The 16,692-nt window shown below is 39.8% G+C and overlaps 1 protein-coding gene across 2 annotated transcripts in view; it reads right to left on the bottom strand.

The window, feature by feature from the left end:
• Positions 1–16,692, bottom strand: part of SLC2A13 (solute carrier family 2 member 13) — a 103,644-nt gene that overhangs the window by 58,706 nt on the left and 28,246 nt on the right. For both annotated transcript variants that reach the window (XM_083399733.1, XM_083399732.1), the window contains exon 4: positions 6,625–6,733. In XM_083399733.1, the coding sequence (XP_083255859.1) occupies positions 6,625–6,733 (109 nt within the window). The remainder of the gene's footprint in view (positions 1–6,624; positions 6,734–16,692) is intronic.

Here is a 16,692-nt window from a genome sequence, read left to right as displayed (position 1 = left end):
TTTCTGAACAATTCAGTTGACTTTTACAAGACTACTTCAAATCAAAATATATGTGAAACATTTTCCAATTATGTGTGTGTCACTCACAGCAACTATTCTACTATAATGGACATATTTAAGATGAAGTAGGCACAGCAAGAGGAGGGTGAAATGATTCAAAATGAGAGCATATTTCCCAAGAGAACTGTCCTATTTTACTAATAAGCCACACTCCACTCCCAGGCACATTACACGCATCACATCTCATAATGCATTTCTCTGTCTGTGTATGTGTTTTCTAAATGGGGGAGAGGAACTCCACATATAAACTTGTTACAGGGAAATGGTAGGAAGTAATGAATGCTGAACAGCAGGAGTCGTTTTCAAAGCTACTGGTAGGGCAAGCAGTGAACCCTCCCAGAACTAAAACATCTGTAACACACTTAAGTCCTGGATACAAGGGACATATCAAAACACAACCTCCAGGAGCCCATAGTTTTAAGATTTCCAAAGAAGGCAAACCTCAAGAGCAGCGGAAGTCATAATGGTCCCTCTTCACCAGGCTACTGTTGCTGAAGACTAATAATAATAATAATAATAATTTTTATTTATACCCCGCCCTCCCCAGCCAAGGCCGGGCTCAGGGCGGCTAACAACCAATAATAAAAACAAGTTGATTGAAATACAACTTAAAAAACAAGATTAAAATACAACATTAAAACATCAAAATGCAGCCTCATCACAGGAGGAGAAAGGAAAAAAGAAAGAGGGGGAGGGAATCAAATTGATTCCAAGCCAAAGGCCAGGCGGAACAACTCTGTCTTACAGGCCCTGCGGAAAGAAATCAGATCCTGCAGGGCCCTGGTCTCATGAGGCAGAGCGTTCCACAAGGCCGGAGCCAGAGTTGAAAAGGCCCTGGCTCTGGTTGAAGCTAATCTAATTTCTTTAGGGCCCGGGACCACTAGGGTGTTGCTATTTATGGACCTTGAGGCTCTCCGTGGGGCATACCAGATATAAATTATAAAATATAAATTAACATGCTACCTAGACTTTTCAGGAACGAATGCATATGAAAACTGCCACATGATTTATTGTTAGCGTCGGCTGCAGCAACCAAGCAGGCAACTTGCTGCACTGGCAATAATCCTCCCTTCTCCAAGAACCACCAAGGTCACAGATGTGCTAGTAAAGGTAAAGGACCCCTGGACGGTTAAGTCCAGTCAAAGGTGACTATGGGGTATGGCGCTCATTTCACTTTTTAGGCCAAGGGGAGCCGGTGTTTGTCCACAGCTTTCTGGGTCAGGTGGCCAGCATGACTCAACCGCTACTGCACGAAGGACCGTGACGAGTGTCAGAGCGCACCTACTAATCTACTTGCACTGGTATGCTTTTGAACTGCTAGGTTTGTCAGTGTTTGTAAAAGGCAAAAAGAAGAAGGAAAGGGTTCTGACCTCCCTTTATCTCCTCAGTCTCCTTGTCAGCACAAAAAGAGTCCACGAGAATATCCTTGCAGAGTTTTATTATCAAAAGTCCTTGTGCAAAACACGACTGAATAACTATACACACCAGCATCAACCAACCAACCAACCAACCCAAACACCAGCCTCAGCACAAACTAACATTTCTCACTTATATATACAACTTGGTGCAAGCCGCTGAGTCATGCTGACCCAGCTTTATTCGCATTAAAGAAACAGCAGCCATTTTAGCCGTGACAAGGTTGGCAGAAGTTGGGGCAGAGTTGGCATAGAGGAGCGATAGTCCTTCCTCCCCAGACTCTCTATACCTTGCTATTCAAGCAGGTACCTTCTCAGAGACTATTCATATGCTATCAGATCACATGTAAGAGATATGTAAAGAAGGCTCTTCCTACTTCTGGTTCAGCAGGAGAATTGATAGGTAAGATGCCTTTCAGGGGTAGATTAGAAAGATACGCAGTTCCCAAGCTGGATAGGGAATTTAGTTTCTTGTGCAATAATATTTTTTTGTCATTTCTAGCTAAAGTTTAAAAATTCTTCAAAAGGTGTTAGCCAGCTTATATATTGCACCGAGGGGTGGGGAGAATAAAGAAATGCTACAGGCAACATTTTGTTGAAGCATTAAGAATACAAAATACCACAAGGGGCACTATCCTCTATCACATTTTAGTCAAATTTTTGAATGGATCCTGTATCCCTTTCATCTTGCTATTGTCGTTGTAGAGCAATACTGAAGGAGTGTCTTAGAAGTGAGAAGGTTCAGTTAACACGAAAAGTCCGACTGTGGGTTGTCACAGTCGTCAAACAAATAAACAAATATTTGTGGACTATTAACTTAATGCACAACATGCACTGAAATAAACTGGAACCAATTTGGACCAACTGATATAGCAAGTCTCTTCTGCTAACTGCCTACGCATTTTATAAAATATATAAAGGAGTTGCCTCCTATTGAAAAGTACACCTCAGTCAGAAGATAAAAGACCTTATTTCCAAAAGACCTCCTGGGGGAGGAAAGCATGTCACAGGTGCGACTCTTTTTCATCAAGTCCTGCCCACTCACTTAATCTTGGTGTGAGATTGTTTCTTGTTAAACTCCAACTGAGTTTGGTTACCTAGATATGTCAGTCTCTCACCAGCAGAACCTGTTTTGACGCTCTCAAAATAACGGTGCCTAAAATCCACAAAGTGCAAGACATGGTGCCATTTGCTATAATAACTTTAGCAGGCTATTACACAAGGGTTGCGTTCAATTCCTGCCAACCATCGTCAAATTTCACACTGACCATCTTTCAAACGATTTCACCTCAAGGCAAATTGTGTCCCCCCCCCCTTTTTTAAAGGAAAAATGGGTTGTATAAAGTGCAGTATTTATAGCTCCAACTCCAAGATGAACAATTGAGTAAACATCCTGATTGATCAGTGTTTTTCAAAACATACGAGAAACGAGCCCAAGAAACCTCCTGCACAACCTCATTAACAAATTTATGAATTTGGCTTACATCAAGTGTGCATTTAAATACGGAAGACTAAAGTGACTTAAGTGACAATGAGGTTTTTAAACATACCTACCTTCCATACCTTGCTCTTAATACAGATAATGTTGGCTATGTATTCTTCCAAACATCAACAAATATCTGATGAATAGTGGGAAGGATGCATAGGAATATTGTGAAAGGGAAACCGACTGACTGAACATTACATTTTTTTTTTAATGGAGATGAATTTCAGCACCTCAAATCTGGCAGGCTGCTATGTTTGAAAAAAGCAAGTCGTTCTCTCTCAGTTTTACTAATTATCAAAGCTGTGTATTACAACAAAGCCTTTGGGCTCTCTTCTCCCACATAGCACACACTCACAGCTTTTTGATCGTGCAGAGAAGTTATAATGCTGAATTTGTGACATTACAGTTATTACCAAGGCAACAGGCTGAAATCAAATAGTACTATGACTTCCTGGCAGGATCAAGGAGGAGAAATGGCTGGACTGTGAAAGACTCACACAAATGGCTTAAAAATAGGAACAGAGAAGAATACAAAGACACCAGCAGGATACATTTCTCCCAAAGCAAAATTATTAAGTCTGCAATACTACTGAATTCTTACACAGGATCTCACAGCCACAAAAATATTGCCTGAAATCATTAAAATAACTGATAGTGTTCATATTTAAGACATATCAGTTTCTTAGGGTTATAAGTACAACATTCCTACTAATTTCTACTAATTTTGTATGATTTCATGCAACATCATTTTGCTAGAGTTTATCAGCAGGTCATTTAATCTCCTAGTCCTTTGACATTTGAATATCCTCACTCTGATTTACAGTTTTCAATTATACTTCCTATCATTGAATCCCCACAATGTCACATTATGAGGATGCAAGTCTACAAGGCCAATAAAGCATTTCTAAATGACCTCCACCATTAGAAGGACAATTACTGTCTCATAAGTCGGGAGTTTCCTATCTCCAATACCCTTCCCAAAACAGACTAGATTTTGCCTATGGCATTCTCCCATTTGTTTGTTTTTAAACTTATTTAAGACTTTCTTCACGTAGCAATGCCACCAGCTAGGCTGCAGATATAAGCTTACATGATGCCCGTCCACATAAAAATCACTGCATCTGTCAGTGAGATTGGGGTGGGGCGGAGCTGTTCTGCCCTTCTTCTAAGGAGCACAGCGCCTTCATTTAAGAGAATTATTGGCCCCACGTCATCTATCAAGTGGAGCCTTAAACCTTGACATTTCTGGTGTCACTCTGACTGCTATACCATATCACAGTAAGAAGCCTAGGCTGTAACCCTTCTTTGTGCAGTGATATTAGAAAGGGTTATGGAGCTACATTCAAGGATGTTAGCCCAGTCCCAAGTTCTCAACACAGGTTCGCCACACCAGTGACAATAAGCAGGCATAAAATGAGCAATAATAAATTTTGAAGATCGTAAAAGTTATGCAGGCAAACTAATGGAGTCAGAGTTCAATTAGGATTTAGGGCGCAGTAATATCGGGCTCTCTGAATCTTCCACTTGGTTGCAACTGACAGAAAAGAAACAGTTAGTCCTCCTTTATCAGCTCAGCTGGGTCCAAATGCCATGTGGTTCCTCTTCTATCAGAACCGTCTCCATCAGCTGCTATTCCAGCTGGTTGTTATGTAACTTCATTACATAATAGTGTGAAAGAATTAGTACCTGAATTTGCTTATTTTCCTCCTTTGTATCAGATCACAAGTCACTGTTATAAAAATGCAAACAAAAAGTAATATATAGGAACACAGGAGGCTGCTTTATACAGGCTGAGCCCATTGGTCCATTAGCTCAGAACTGCTTAAACTGACTGGCAGCTAGTTGTACAAGGTTTCCAAAAAGGAAACTTTCCCAGCCTGTGATCTTCTATATGGAAAGCAGATTCTCCACCACTGAACTACGACCCTTCTGTACAAAACATGTAGTAAATATAATGAGACCAGTTTCTTCAACAGCTGCACATGGAAAAACCTTGTTTAGCACATTTTCCTCCCTACCCAACACGCAAAAGCGATGGTTCACTCTGCTACCATGGTCCTCTCATTTAAAATACAGTCAGCTGGAAAAGATATGGCAGAAGGCTAAATGTGTGCAGTGCTGGATCTTTACGTTAGTAAGCCATTAAAATGTATAGGTCATAGAATGTGCTGAAGGTTACCAAGCAGTCTGCTGTCATATACTACAATTCATATCTAGCAAGGCAACAGGTTTTCAATCAAAGCATTTCACAGTGCGAGTCCCCTAACATACATTTGTGTGTGTCTGTATCTCAAACACCAAAAAAACAAACTGAGGGGAAATCAATTTACACTGAATTGTGTGTTTCTAATACTTGGTGCCTAAAGATTTACTTAATAAATCCACACCAGAGCTGCTGTAACGCATTTTAGAATTTAAGAGGGTTTTTTTTGCAGTAACTTCCGCCCTTCTCCACTTCCTCATTGTCAACTAGATCTGTTCCATTCACAGTCTGCAAAAACTACTGCTTGGTAAGGTGTTTCTGATCTAAGCACATCTGTAAGTTTAGGATAAGCAAAGTCAGCTAATGAGTACCATAAATCTTACAGGGTTTCAATATATTTCCAAAGAAAGAAAAAAGATTTGGACCCCCTCCAACTGTGTTTTTTCTTCGGGAACTTCAGATATTTTCTCATTTACCATATGCACACATCACATTTTCAAAGTAATTTGATACCAGCTCTACACTTTGTGGATTTTGTTTCGCCTCATAGGGAAGCATGCTTAAATAGGTGCACTGCAGAAAAATCTGCTCTGTTACCTTGAACATTAGTCTAAATGCAGTTGACAATGCATTTTCATGCAAAATTTGAAAAGCACACATCTGAAACAAAGGAGAAGGTCTCAGGGATATGAAAAACAGAAAACCACAGGAATCTACAGAAAAATGTAAATAGTAGAAAAGTGATTATTAAATTTACAAAATATTATTACAGTGGTGCCCCGCAAGACGAATGCCTCACAAGACGGAAAACCCACTAGACGAAAGGGTTTTCCGTTTTTCAATGCGCTTCGCAGGACAAATTTCCCTATGGGCTTGCTTCGCAAGACGAAAACGTCTTGCGATTCTTGAGATTTTTTTTCGCTCCCCACCCCCTTTTTCTAAGCCGCTAATAGCCTTTTAGCAGCTAATCACTTAAACCTTTAATAGCCACTAAACCGCTAACAGGGCTAATCCGCTAAGGCGCTAATAGGGTTGCTTCGCAAGACGAAAAAACCGCTAGACGAAGAGACTCGCGGAACGAATTAATTTCGTCTTGCGAGGCACCACTGTACATGTGAATGTATATATAAACTTAAACAGTTGCCACTGTTGGGTAACAATTACAACAGTATCTCCAAACATCTCAAATCAATATGACAAGATTTCCTGCACTGCATCCCATGCTTTATTGCAAGAAATGGAGAGTTTCTTACAAGTGGAGTTTGTCAATTTATAAATCACCTTTATACTATTTCCATTGTTTCTGGGCTTCCTGACATTTTCTCTACTGGTCACCCCTCGCCCTCTATACTATCTGAAAAATATACATGTCACTGAAAGCTTTTTGTCTATTTTCTGTTGTACCAAATAAAACATGTTTTTTAAATAAAAAAAACCAAAGTTGAAAAAGTGATACATACATGACTGTGTTAATACCTGCCAGTTGCTGGAACATTTGCAGACCACAACCCACTATTAACTCTCTTCGAGTTGGAGGATAGGTCAGCATTCTGCAGATCACAGGTCCAGCTTGAAAAAGTAAAGAAAAATGAAATTCATTACATCAATCAGTATTTCCCATTATGGCAACCAACCACATCCCATATTTTGAACTTTTTCACACGCTATTTATTTCATACATTCTTTATCATGTATAGCAGATGAAAAACTAACCACAGATCAAGTGGCTTCAAGACTGTTGTCATGCTGGGACATAACAATCAATGAAATAAAATGTTTCAAGCCTCTGGAAGACAAATGATATATAAAGGTGGGTATTTCAGGAAAGCAGAAAGCCAAAAATGATAGTGCCATCAAATCCACATCACAAATGGCTTACAAAATTAATTAATTTCAGATATATATACAACAATTGTTCATATACTGGTCTAAGGATAAGAATTTAAATTAATAATTTTCCAGTAATAATAATAATAATAATAATAATAATAATAATAATAATAAATATTTATATCCCGCCCTCCCCAGCCGAAGCTGGGCTCAGGGAGGCTAACAACAATCAAAATAATCCAACATTCTAAAAACATTCATTATAAAATTAATTAAAATTAAAATTAATTAAAATCAAATTGATGGCAACCATTAAGCAGATTGCCAGAGGAGGGGATAACTTTAGTTTAATAAATACTACAGGACCTGAAAGAAGGGATACATTGTACCAGGGTTTTCCAGTCTTAGGTCTACAACTCCCATCATTCCTAGCTAGCAGAACCAGTGGTCAGGGATTATGGGAATTATGGCCCCAAAACAGCTGAACACCCAAGTTTGGGAGACCTTATGATATACAATACCAGCAGGGAAAATGAAAGTTGGTTAATTATACAATTTCTGCTGAAATCTATATAAAAAACAAGAAGCACTAAGGTTATTTCTCTATGCTATTCCCCTATTAATTTTAATGTCCATATTTTAAGATTAGCAATGCAACTAAAATCCATAAAAATATAATACTATAGCCATTGCATACTCACGGCAGGTTTTATAATTCAGATATTGCTCTAGTCTTTAAAATTATGCATTGTTCTAAAAATTTAAATTATGATACTATTCCCCACATATATAAAACATGGTAATTAAAAGTATCTACTGCCACAATACAGGCATAAAAACAAGTACTGATAATATTCAGTCTTAATGATAATAATAATAATAATTTATTATTTATATCGCACCCATCTGGCTGGGTTTCCCCAGCCACTCTGGGCAGCTTCCAACAAAATACTAAAATACAATAGTCTGTTAAACATTAAAAGCTTCCCTAAACAGGGCTGCCTTCAGATGTCTTCTAAAAGTCTGGTAGTTGTTTTTCACTTTGACATCTGGTGGGAGGGCGTTCCACAGGGCAGGTGCCACTACCGAGAAGGCCCTCTGCCTGGTTCCCTGTAACTTCGCTTCTCGCAAGGGAACCGCCAGAAGGCCCTCAACACCCGGGGGGTGAACGATGGGGGTGGAGACGCTCCTTCAGGTATACTGGACCAAGGCCGTTTAGGGCTTAAAAGGTCAGCACCAACACTTTGAATTTTGCTCAGAAACGTACTGGGAGCCAATGTAGGTCTTTCAAAACTGGTGTTATGTGGTCTCGGCAGCCGCTCCCAGTTACCAGTCTAGGTGCCGCATTCTGGGTTAGTTTTCGTTTCCAGGTCACCTTCAACGGTAGCCCCACATAGAGCGCATTGCAGTAGTCCAAGGGAGAGGTAACTAGAGCATGCACCACTCTGGCAAGACTGTCCACAGGCAGGTAGGGTCTCAGCCTGCGTTCCAGATGGAGCTGATAAACAGCTGCCCTGGACACAGAATTGACCTGCGCCTCCATGGACAGCTGTGAGAAGTCATTGAGTTTTGAGTTTCTCAAAAACTCAAAAACTGAATAGATGTGGTGGTACACGCATCCTTACCATACACAGCAGGATGAGTGCTTAGTATACTAAATGACAGATTATCAGTCAGTTCTCTTCCAATCAATAAGATATAAGAGATGTCTTCACTCCCCCCTGCATTGCTTGTTGGTAAACGAAGCAGCTATTGTTTCTTCAAGCTTATTGCTCCTCTAGGACCTTCCCTAAGCACTCTCTTTTCTTGTATTATCTGCTTGCCTCCATATAGAAAACCATTTTTAGCATGCCTTAATTATACATGCTAAGGGCTGGAGAATTCACCAAGAGAAATAAAAGCGGCTGCGGTAGCTCAACCGTCTTCAGTACAGTGACTCCTAGGTCAATATATTCACAAGAGATTAAATGCATGGCATTCAGACAACACTGTCCATGAAGTTCGGCTCAAAATCAATATTTATAGGGAATAAATTATACGTAACCTTAGATATGATTTTTTTCTATTTGCTTAACAGCATTCATTCGCTACCCAATAAGGTTGATTCACTGTTATATTAAAAGGCAGTTAACTGCTGCATTTGGACGAAAGATAACACAAAAACCTAACTCATCAGCCTCAAATTTAGATCTCTCAATTGTACCTTTTAAGGAGGTCCAATCTGCTCACTTAAAAAAAGAAGATGATTAAACCACAACTATCCAATTCAGGAGAGCCAACCTTTCCATTATAAATAATGTACGGTATAAATTATTTAATTGTTAGTAAAAAACTGTAAGACACTTACTGTTGGCTTAATAAATTCATTTATCTAAAACATAGAGTCTGATTTCACTCCTTCAAAAGGTACCACCAATTTAAAAGCAAGGAGACAAAACAGTACAGCAGTTCAGAACAAGATGCATGGTTTATGGTCATTCAGTGCTATCTTAAAAGTATTGGGTTTTTTCCTACCAACGTTTTAGGATACAGGTAACTGACAACTTATGTTTATTTAACTTGTGCGCATTCAGCTTTGTGCAGTTGGCAATAAAATACATAGATAGATAGATAGATAGATAGGTAGAAAGAAAGAAAGAAAGAAAGAAAGAAAGAAAGAAAGAAAGAGGGAAGGCCAGGGAAAAAAGACCTTGGCAATCCCACCCCCCACTGAATCCCATGCACTTTGCTATATGTGATTTTGAGTTTATGCATTATCTCCAAAATGTAACCCCAGTGTAAGTTGAGAATTGCCTGTACAAGAAAGTTCACTTTGCAGCTTTGACTCCAAACAGCTCTACTTGAAAACCAAATGCAGCCTTTTAGCCCATTTTACCAATGCCAGCAATTTACTTCACAACCACAATTTTATTCTACCTAGGCAGAACCATATGTTACCCTTCTTGAAGCCAATTTATCACTAAACAAAATCCAATGAAGTTCTCATTAATGAACGAAAGCACTACACAATTCCAAAACACATCAGCAACTGCAGATGAGAAGTTTTTATTCCCATGATATGTTTTCCTATCAAATAACATTAAAGTGCTTATTTATTTGATTTGTCATTTTAAAATTATATCTGTGGTCTATAAACCTCTATAAAAGTTTTTCAAATCAAAATAGCATGCATAACTAATTATTTCTCCAGAATTTTCCTATTATGCTATTCAATACAGTTTAATTGTTTGAAACAGAGGTTTTAATGCTCACTTTATTACAACTGTACAAAGACTATGCATCTTCCAGTAGGGGTTCCAGAGCTTAAAAAATCAACAGGAAAATAGCATGGTGCCAAGGTCATCCTGCTCTGATTTAATTATTTCTGTTGGAATAGAGTATTGTTCTACTCTCCAGCACAGTTTAAATTACCCGGGTGTTTTGTTAACTTCTCACAGGTACAAGGCATGGCTATTTTCAAAGGAATGGAACACCTTCAATTATGTCAAAATATTCTATCATATTATAAAGTCACTGTAACCATTTCTTCTCAGGATTAAAATCAGAACGTCAAGCCACACTTCCCAGAAAAAAAATGGATGATTGAATAAAGGCCCCTTTCCTTGTTTTCTTAGCAGAATGAGAGCCATGCACCATACTTCATCCCTGCCAGCAATGAAGTTAAATATGGAAGAAACAAGTTCTGTAACAAGAGCTAAATAATACAAACTGAAAGGGGCTGGTGGGGAGAATGATGCATGACAATGATCTTTTAAAAAACCAACTACTCTGTGCTGACCCCATGCTTACCATGGGAAGTCAGCTATGTCTCATTGACCCTGACTGTGGAGTTACAGCTTTAAAAGCAACAGGAACTGTCCTCCCTCAAAAAACCCCAACCCTTAAACAAAGCTTAGGCTGCTATCTTGTAACCACTTACCCCAACAAACACAAAGAAATCGACTTCTGAGTAGACATATAATGTGTTGTACTGTAAGCGAATTCTTATCGAGTGTCTGCTATAGAGCAGAAGACATGTCTAAGTCTCTTTGAGCTAGATGAACTCTTTTCCAACTCTACAATTCTATAACTCTTTGTAAAGTGTTAACCTTTTGCATTTTCCATTTGGGTCGGAGATTCTACATTTATTGTGTAGCAGTATTCTGGTTTCACCAGAAGCGGCTTAGTCATGCTGGCCACATGACCCGGAAAAACTATCTGCAGACAAACATCAGCTCCTCGGCCAGTAAAGCGAGATGAGTGCCGCAACCCCGGAGTCGTTCGCGACTAGACTTAACTATCGGGGTCCTTTACCTTTACCTTAGGGATGCGGGTGGCGCTGTGGTCTAAACCACTGAGCCTAGGGCTTGCCGATCAGAAGGTCGGTGGTTCAAATCCCCATGATGGGGTGAGCTCCCGTTGCTCGGTCCCAGCTCCTGCCAACCTAGCAGTTCAAAAGCACGTCAAAGTGCAAGTAGATAAATAGGTACCGCTCCAGCGGGGAGGTTAACAGTGTTTCCGTGTGCTGCTCTGGTTTCGCCAGAAGCGGCTTAGTCATGCTGGCCACGTGACCCGGAAGCTGTCTACAGACAAAACGTCAGCTCCCTCAGCCAGTAAAGCAAGATGAGCGCCGCAACCCCAGAGTTGTTCGCGACTGAACTTAACTGTCAGGGGTCCTTTACCTTTACCTTTTATGTGCAGAAAATACTTTCTAAGGTGTAACTGACCTCAGACAAACTCAGCACAGGAAAAATACATTCTGGTTGCTTGGGGAAAAGGAAGAGAAAACCACAGTGCTTCCAAGGACTACCAGACAACAGGGCAGAAGCAGTACACATACACTAAAGGGGGAAACAGCAGCTCTTTAGGACTCCAGGGATTCCTATTGCCCAGCGTCCAAACAGTTTGTTAAATATTTATCTAGATGACTGATGCTGAGTGAAAATGTTATTTTTCAGATTATCATTTAAGTACTCAAGCAAACACAATTAACCAAACATTCATTTGTGAAACATGTAGTCATAAGAATAAAGATTTTAAACCATTAAATCTGATACACTGATTAACCTTTCCAAGGGCTATAATATTTGTTGTATAATATTTTGTAGTTACTACTATTCTGGAAAAAGTCAATAGAATTAGAAAATCCTTTGGTAGACGTGCTTTAGACTTCAAGTTATCTTAAATTTGTAGATTTTTTTTTAAAACTGAGGGTAGATTAAATTTTTTAAAGTAAGGGTCCCTAATGGCCTTTGTGCATATTGCCATTCTTGTTGCTAGGATACACTGAAAAGGATTCTACAAAAGGTTGGACGATGATGAACTCAGAAGCAATCTCACTGATGCAGAGAGTATACTTCAGCTTCCCCACAGCTGAAACCAAGCTCTGGAAAACCACAAAAACATGTTTTAGAAGCAGGGCTGGCCCCCAATATTTTGCTGTTAGCGGTGAAGGGCTGGCACTCCTTCCCTATTCCACATTCAAAAACGGCCCGGACAGACAATTGAATCTTACTTCAACAATGATAACAGATTAGCATCATTCACTGCACCTAAAGTACCAGGCTAGGTCTGGGGGAACCGGAGAGGCTACATAGCACGTACAAGCTCTGTCCTCCGACAGAGGGGAATCGCCAAGAGGCTTAAAAGTAACAACCCCTGAATCTGCCACTTGACCCAGTTGCCTCATCCAGCCCTGTTTGGAAAGGAGTTGTTGTTGTTGTTGTTGTTGTTGCTGCTGCCGCCTACCACTGTACTAATTCATAGGCTGCTTTCAAACCACTGTACATGGTAAACCACTCCAGTACAAGTCTCACCATCTACATGTATTATTGCTTTGCGTAATGCTACGATCACGGCTGTAAAAAACAATATTAGTTAAAACTATGGCACTCGCTCTCACAGGAGGCAGTGATGAGACTCAGGAGTTGTATGTTCGCTATAATTCTTATTACAAAGCACTATAATAAAGGTCGACAACTCTTCAATATTCCCTTTTCGATGTTTATTAGGATAAAAATATATGCTAGACCCCATTTTCCTTTCAATTAGATTAGTATATCCTCATATTTAATCTTCCATCAATCTACATAAAATAATTCGGAACAATTAATATGATCATCAATATCATTATACTTTATTTTGTGGGTGGGTGCATGATTCGCTGTTTGCTGCCCAAAGCATATCATCATCTTCTTTTTTTACACATTTTAGCTATTGTTAGTATGTACAGATGCCGCCAACTATGCTATGTGCCTGCAGGAAGCTCTGGGCTAGGCAGGATCCAATGTCATCTCACAAGGCACACTCCCCCAGATGGATGGGTGTGTGATTCATGTTGTGGGGTAGGCACAACCAGTTGCTGATTTAATTTCTTATGAGCATTTCATAAGCAAGATAATTTGGACCAAAAACAACTCTTCTAGGACTCAAAGGTGGGAGTCCCCAGTCATGGAAATATACTATATGGGGCACTCCAAATGCTATCTGGGGGTTCAGGGATGAATGCATTTTCATTCTTTTCAGTGTTTTGAACTTGCAAGCAAATAAGGAACCGGGAACTAGTAACCTACTTGAGCACTGTTTTTATGTAGCATCAGGGTTCCAGATCCCAGGGCGTGGCATACAATACATTAACTCTGCTGAAACTACATAGGCCTGGATTGGCTTGGAAACTCCGCAGGAGTCCTATACATGCTGCCTGGAGTTCAACGGAAGCCAGGAAGGATATAAAGGCACAAAATAAAACAGAACAGGCTCTGAAACAAACAAGGGTAAATTGCTCCTTCTAAGCTGGATAATGAAATGCTGAATGGCAAAATAAGGAAAGAGGAAAGCCAGCTGAAGTAGAAGCCTTCAAGGCATGTAGGAAAAGCATGTTTTTAAGAGCACTTAAAGAACCAAACTATCAGAAAAACAGGACCATGGGGGCATGCTAACCTCATGTTGTGGCCAGCGCTTGCAGCAGTAGACTGGTACAAACCCTCAGTTGCCTGGGGCTTAATGCTTTCTTCTCTTCAGCCTGGCATAGGATACTAAGAAAGGTTACTTACTTGAAGGCTAAGGCTTGAATCCTATGCACCTTTATTTGAAAACTAGTCCCTTTGAACAAAGTACATATGCGAACAATAGACATACAGTATATACTGAATATACATGCATGATTGGGGTATAACAGGTGTCTAAAAGCAGTGGGTGGCAGCAAAATAGTGTTTCTCAATGAGATACAAAGTGAAGGTCCATGTCATTTGGTTGGTAGAGTCATAATGATTTCAGTTTGTCTTTTTTTTAATAACAATTCAAAAATATCAATGGCAAATGCAACACATGTCAACTTAAACCTTTTCTGTGTTCATACTTTTGGAAATAAGGTATTGCCAAAATTGTAACTTCAGTTTAATACATCTGTTTGTACTCTTTTTCAAGGCTGTTGGACTGTAGCTATATCCAAACATTTTCTTGCTCTGCATTTACAAATGCTGCAAGCTACTGGGAAAACTGTTTTCCATTGTCATAGCAATGGAAGCTAAATACTATAAAGCGCAGCGCTTTTGAAATAAAATGTGAATAAAGATGTTCTATACAGGCATTTCTGTAGCTATTCACTTGTTTAGAATCTGCCATAAACTGTCATTTTATTCTTGCTTCTAACAGATCTAATTTAGTTTTAACAGAATGTTAACACTTCAGAGCTCCCTCTTAGAACTGCTTGTTCACTCTTATAAAAAAAATGCTAATATGCAAGAGAATAATCCAATTCCGGTATAATCACTGAAGCCACAGAAAACCACTCAAACACAATAGAGCTTGAGCTTTAGTTCCATTATTTATAAGCAATCTTTTTGATGCAAAAATAGCGCAATGTTGATATTGTTTGTATTTCAGGCTGTGATGTAAATTCAAGAAATCTCCACCCCTGCATAATGAAATTTGTAGTAGTACTAAGGTTCATGTGCTGCCTCTCCCAGCTTCTTGTTAAAAAGGTAAAGGTACCCCTGCCCGTACGGGCCAGTCTTGACAGACTCTAGGGTTGTGCGCCCATCTCACTCAAAGAGGCCAAGGGCCAGCGCTGTCCGAAGACACTTCCGGGTCACGTGGCCAGCATGACGAAGCTGCTCTGGCGAGCCAGAGCCGCACACGGAAACACCGTTTACCTTCCCGCTAGTAAGCGGTCCCTATTTATTTACTTGCACCCAGGGGTGCTTTTGAACTGCTAGATTGGCAGGCGCTGGGACCGAACAGCGGGAGCGCACCCCGCCGCGGGGATTCGAACCGCCAACCTTTCAATCGGCAAGCCCTAGGCACTGAGGCTTTAACCCACAGCGCCACCCGCGCCCCAACTTCTTGTTAGGGAAGAGGAAATCCTAAAAACAGAACTCCTCTAATGCAGTGTTGACAACAATGCTTGACCTGAAAGCCAAAGTCATAACAGAATGAACACAAACAAGATCACCGAATATCACTGCATTCGCAGCTCACTAGAACTGCTAGCTCTGAAATGTTAAAATCTTCTGAGTTTTTAAGGAGGAAGGAACTTATCTGAAACCCTTCATCATGACTTTCCAAAGTCCCAAGAGCAAGAAATATATTAATAAATTAAAGTTTGAGTAGTCAGGGCTGCATAAACTTGAGACCAGACTTATCCTGCTAATATCTGTTTTTACAGGAAATAAGAATTATACATTAATCTGCTTATATCCATACACTATAAATAAGAGGCCAGTGTTTTAGAATCTGTTTTGCATCTTGAAAGGTAAATGAGGAAAATCCTCTTATATCCTCTCATATCAGTGTCAAGAGCTTCTTCACCAAGGCAAAATTCACTTTAAGAAAAACATATTTTTCCTAAACAATTATTTGGGTACAGTACCAGAACGAACTTCTTGTGTCATTTTTAAGAAACCCCATTTTACCATCAATGAGAAAAACAAAAGTTGATAATATCTCAACACAAGCATAATAACAACCCTTGAATCACAATAATTTGATTTTATTTCCATTTTTAGAATAAACTCTGATCCAAGAAAAAGCCATAAGCCATTTCCCCCTTATGGTCAACAGCACATAATATTATGTTACATATTTAGTGTGCAGAACAGCAAGTGAGTAAATGCATAAAAAAAACTTAACCTATGATTCAGTTTAACACTCTTATGTTAGACCCACATCTCTCCATGGAAAAATCATCATGGGCTAGACGCCAAACAGCAACATTAAGCAGCACAGTTTGGGCAAGCCCAGAGGAATTTTTTTTTTTTTTTTTTTTTTTTTTTGCTACAGACCCCGGAGACACAAACAGCTCTTAAAAGTCCACATGGTTTCAGAAGTGGTTTGCAATACAGCTCAGTTTCAGTTCACAAAAAGAGAAGCCAAAACCTCTTGGCACGCAGAAATAGTTGGGGGGGGGGGGCTTTCTGGATCTCAGCCGAGATAACAGCCACAATCCAAAGAAAGCGAAACACTTGCACGGGGATCTGTAAACACAGGCCACAGAAGAGATAGGCTGTTTTGCAGATTTTAAGATTTCACCCCCTTTTTCCAGCACTGGGAACTGCTGTGGTAGAAACAGCAGTCAAACTACAGACTGCATTCAAGTTTTTCATCCTGTGTCATTATCTTGGGACCACATAATGAAGGCTTGGGGTGGAAAAGATCACCTCACTGCCTGCTCCAGTTGGACTACTTCACAGCATCCTCCTTACAGGGCCACCAACTATAGC

This window comes from Podarcis tiliguerta (genome assembly GCF_965153285.1).
Source record: "Podarcis tiliguerta genome assembly, chromosome: 10".
Classification (NCBI taxonomy): Eukaryota; Metazoa; Chordata; class Lepidosauria; order Squamata; family Lacertidae; genus Podarcis; species Podarcis tiliguerta.
This window is presented reverse-complemented; position numbering and strand designations above follow the sequence as displayed.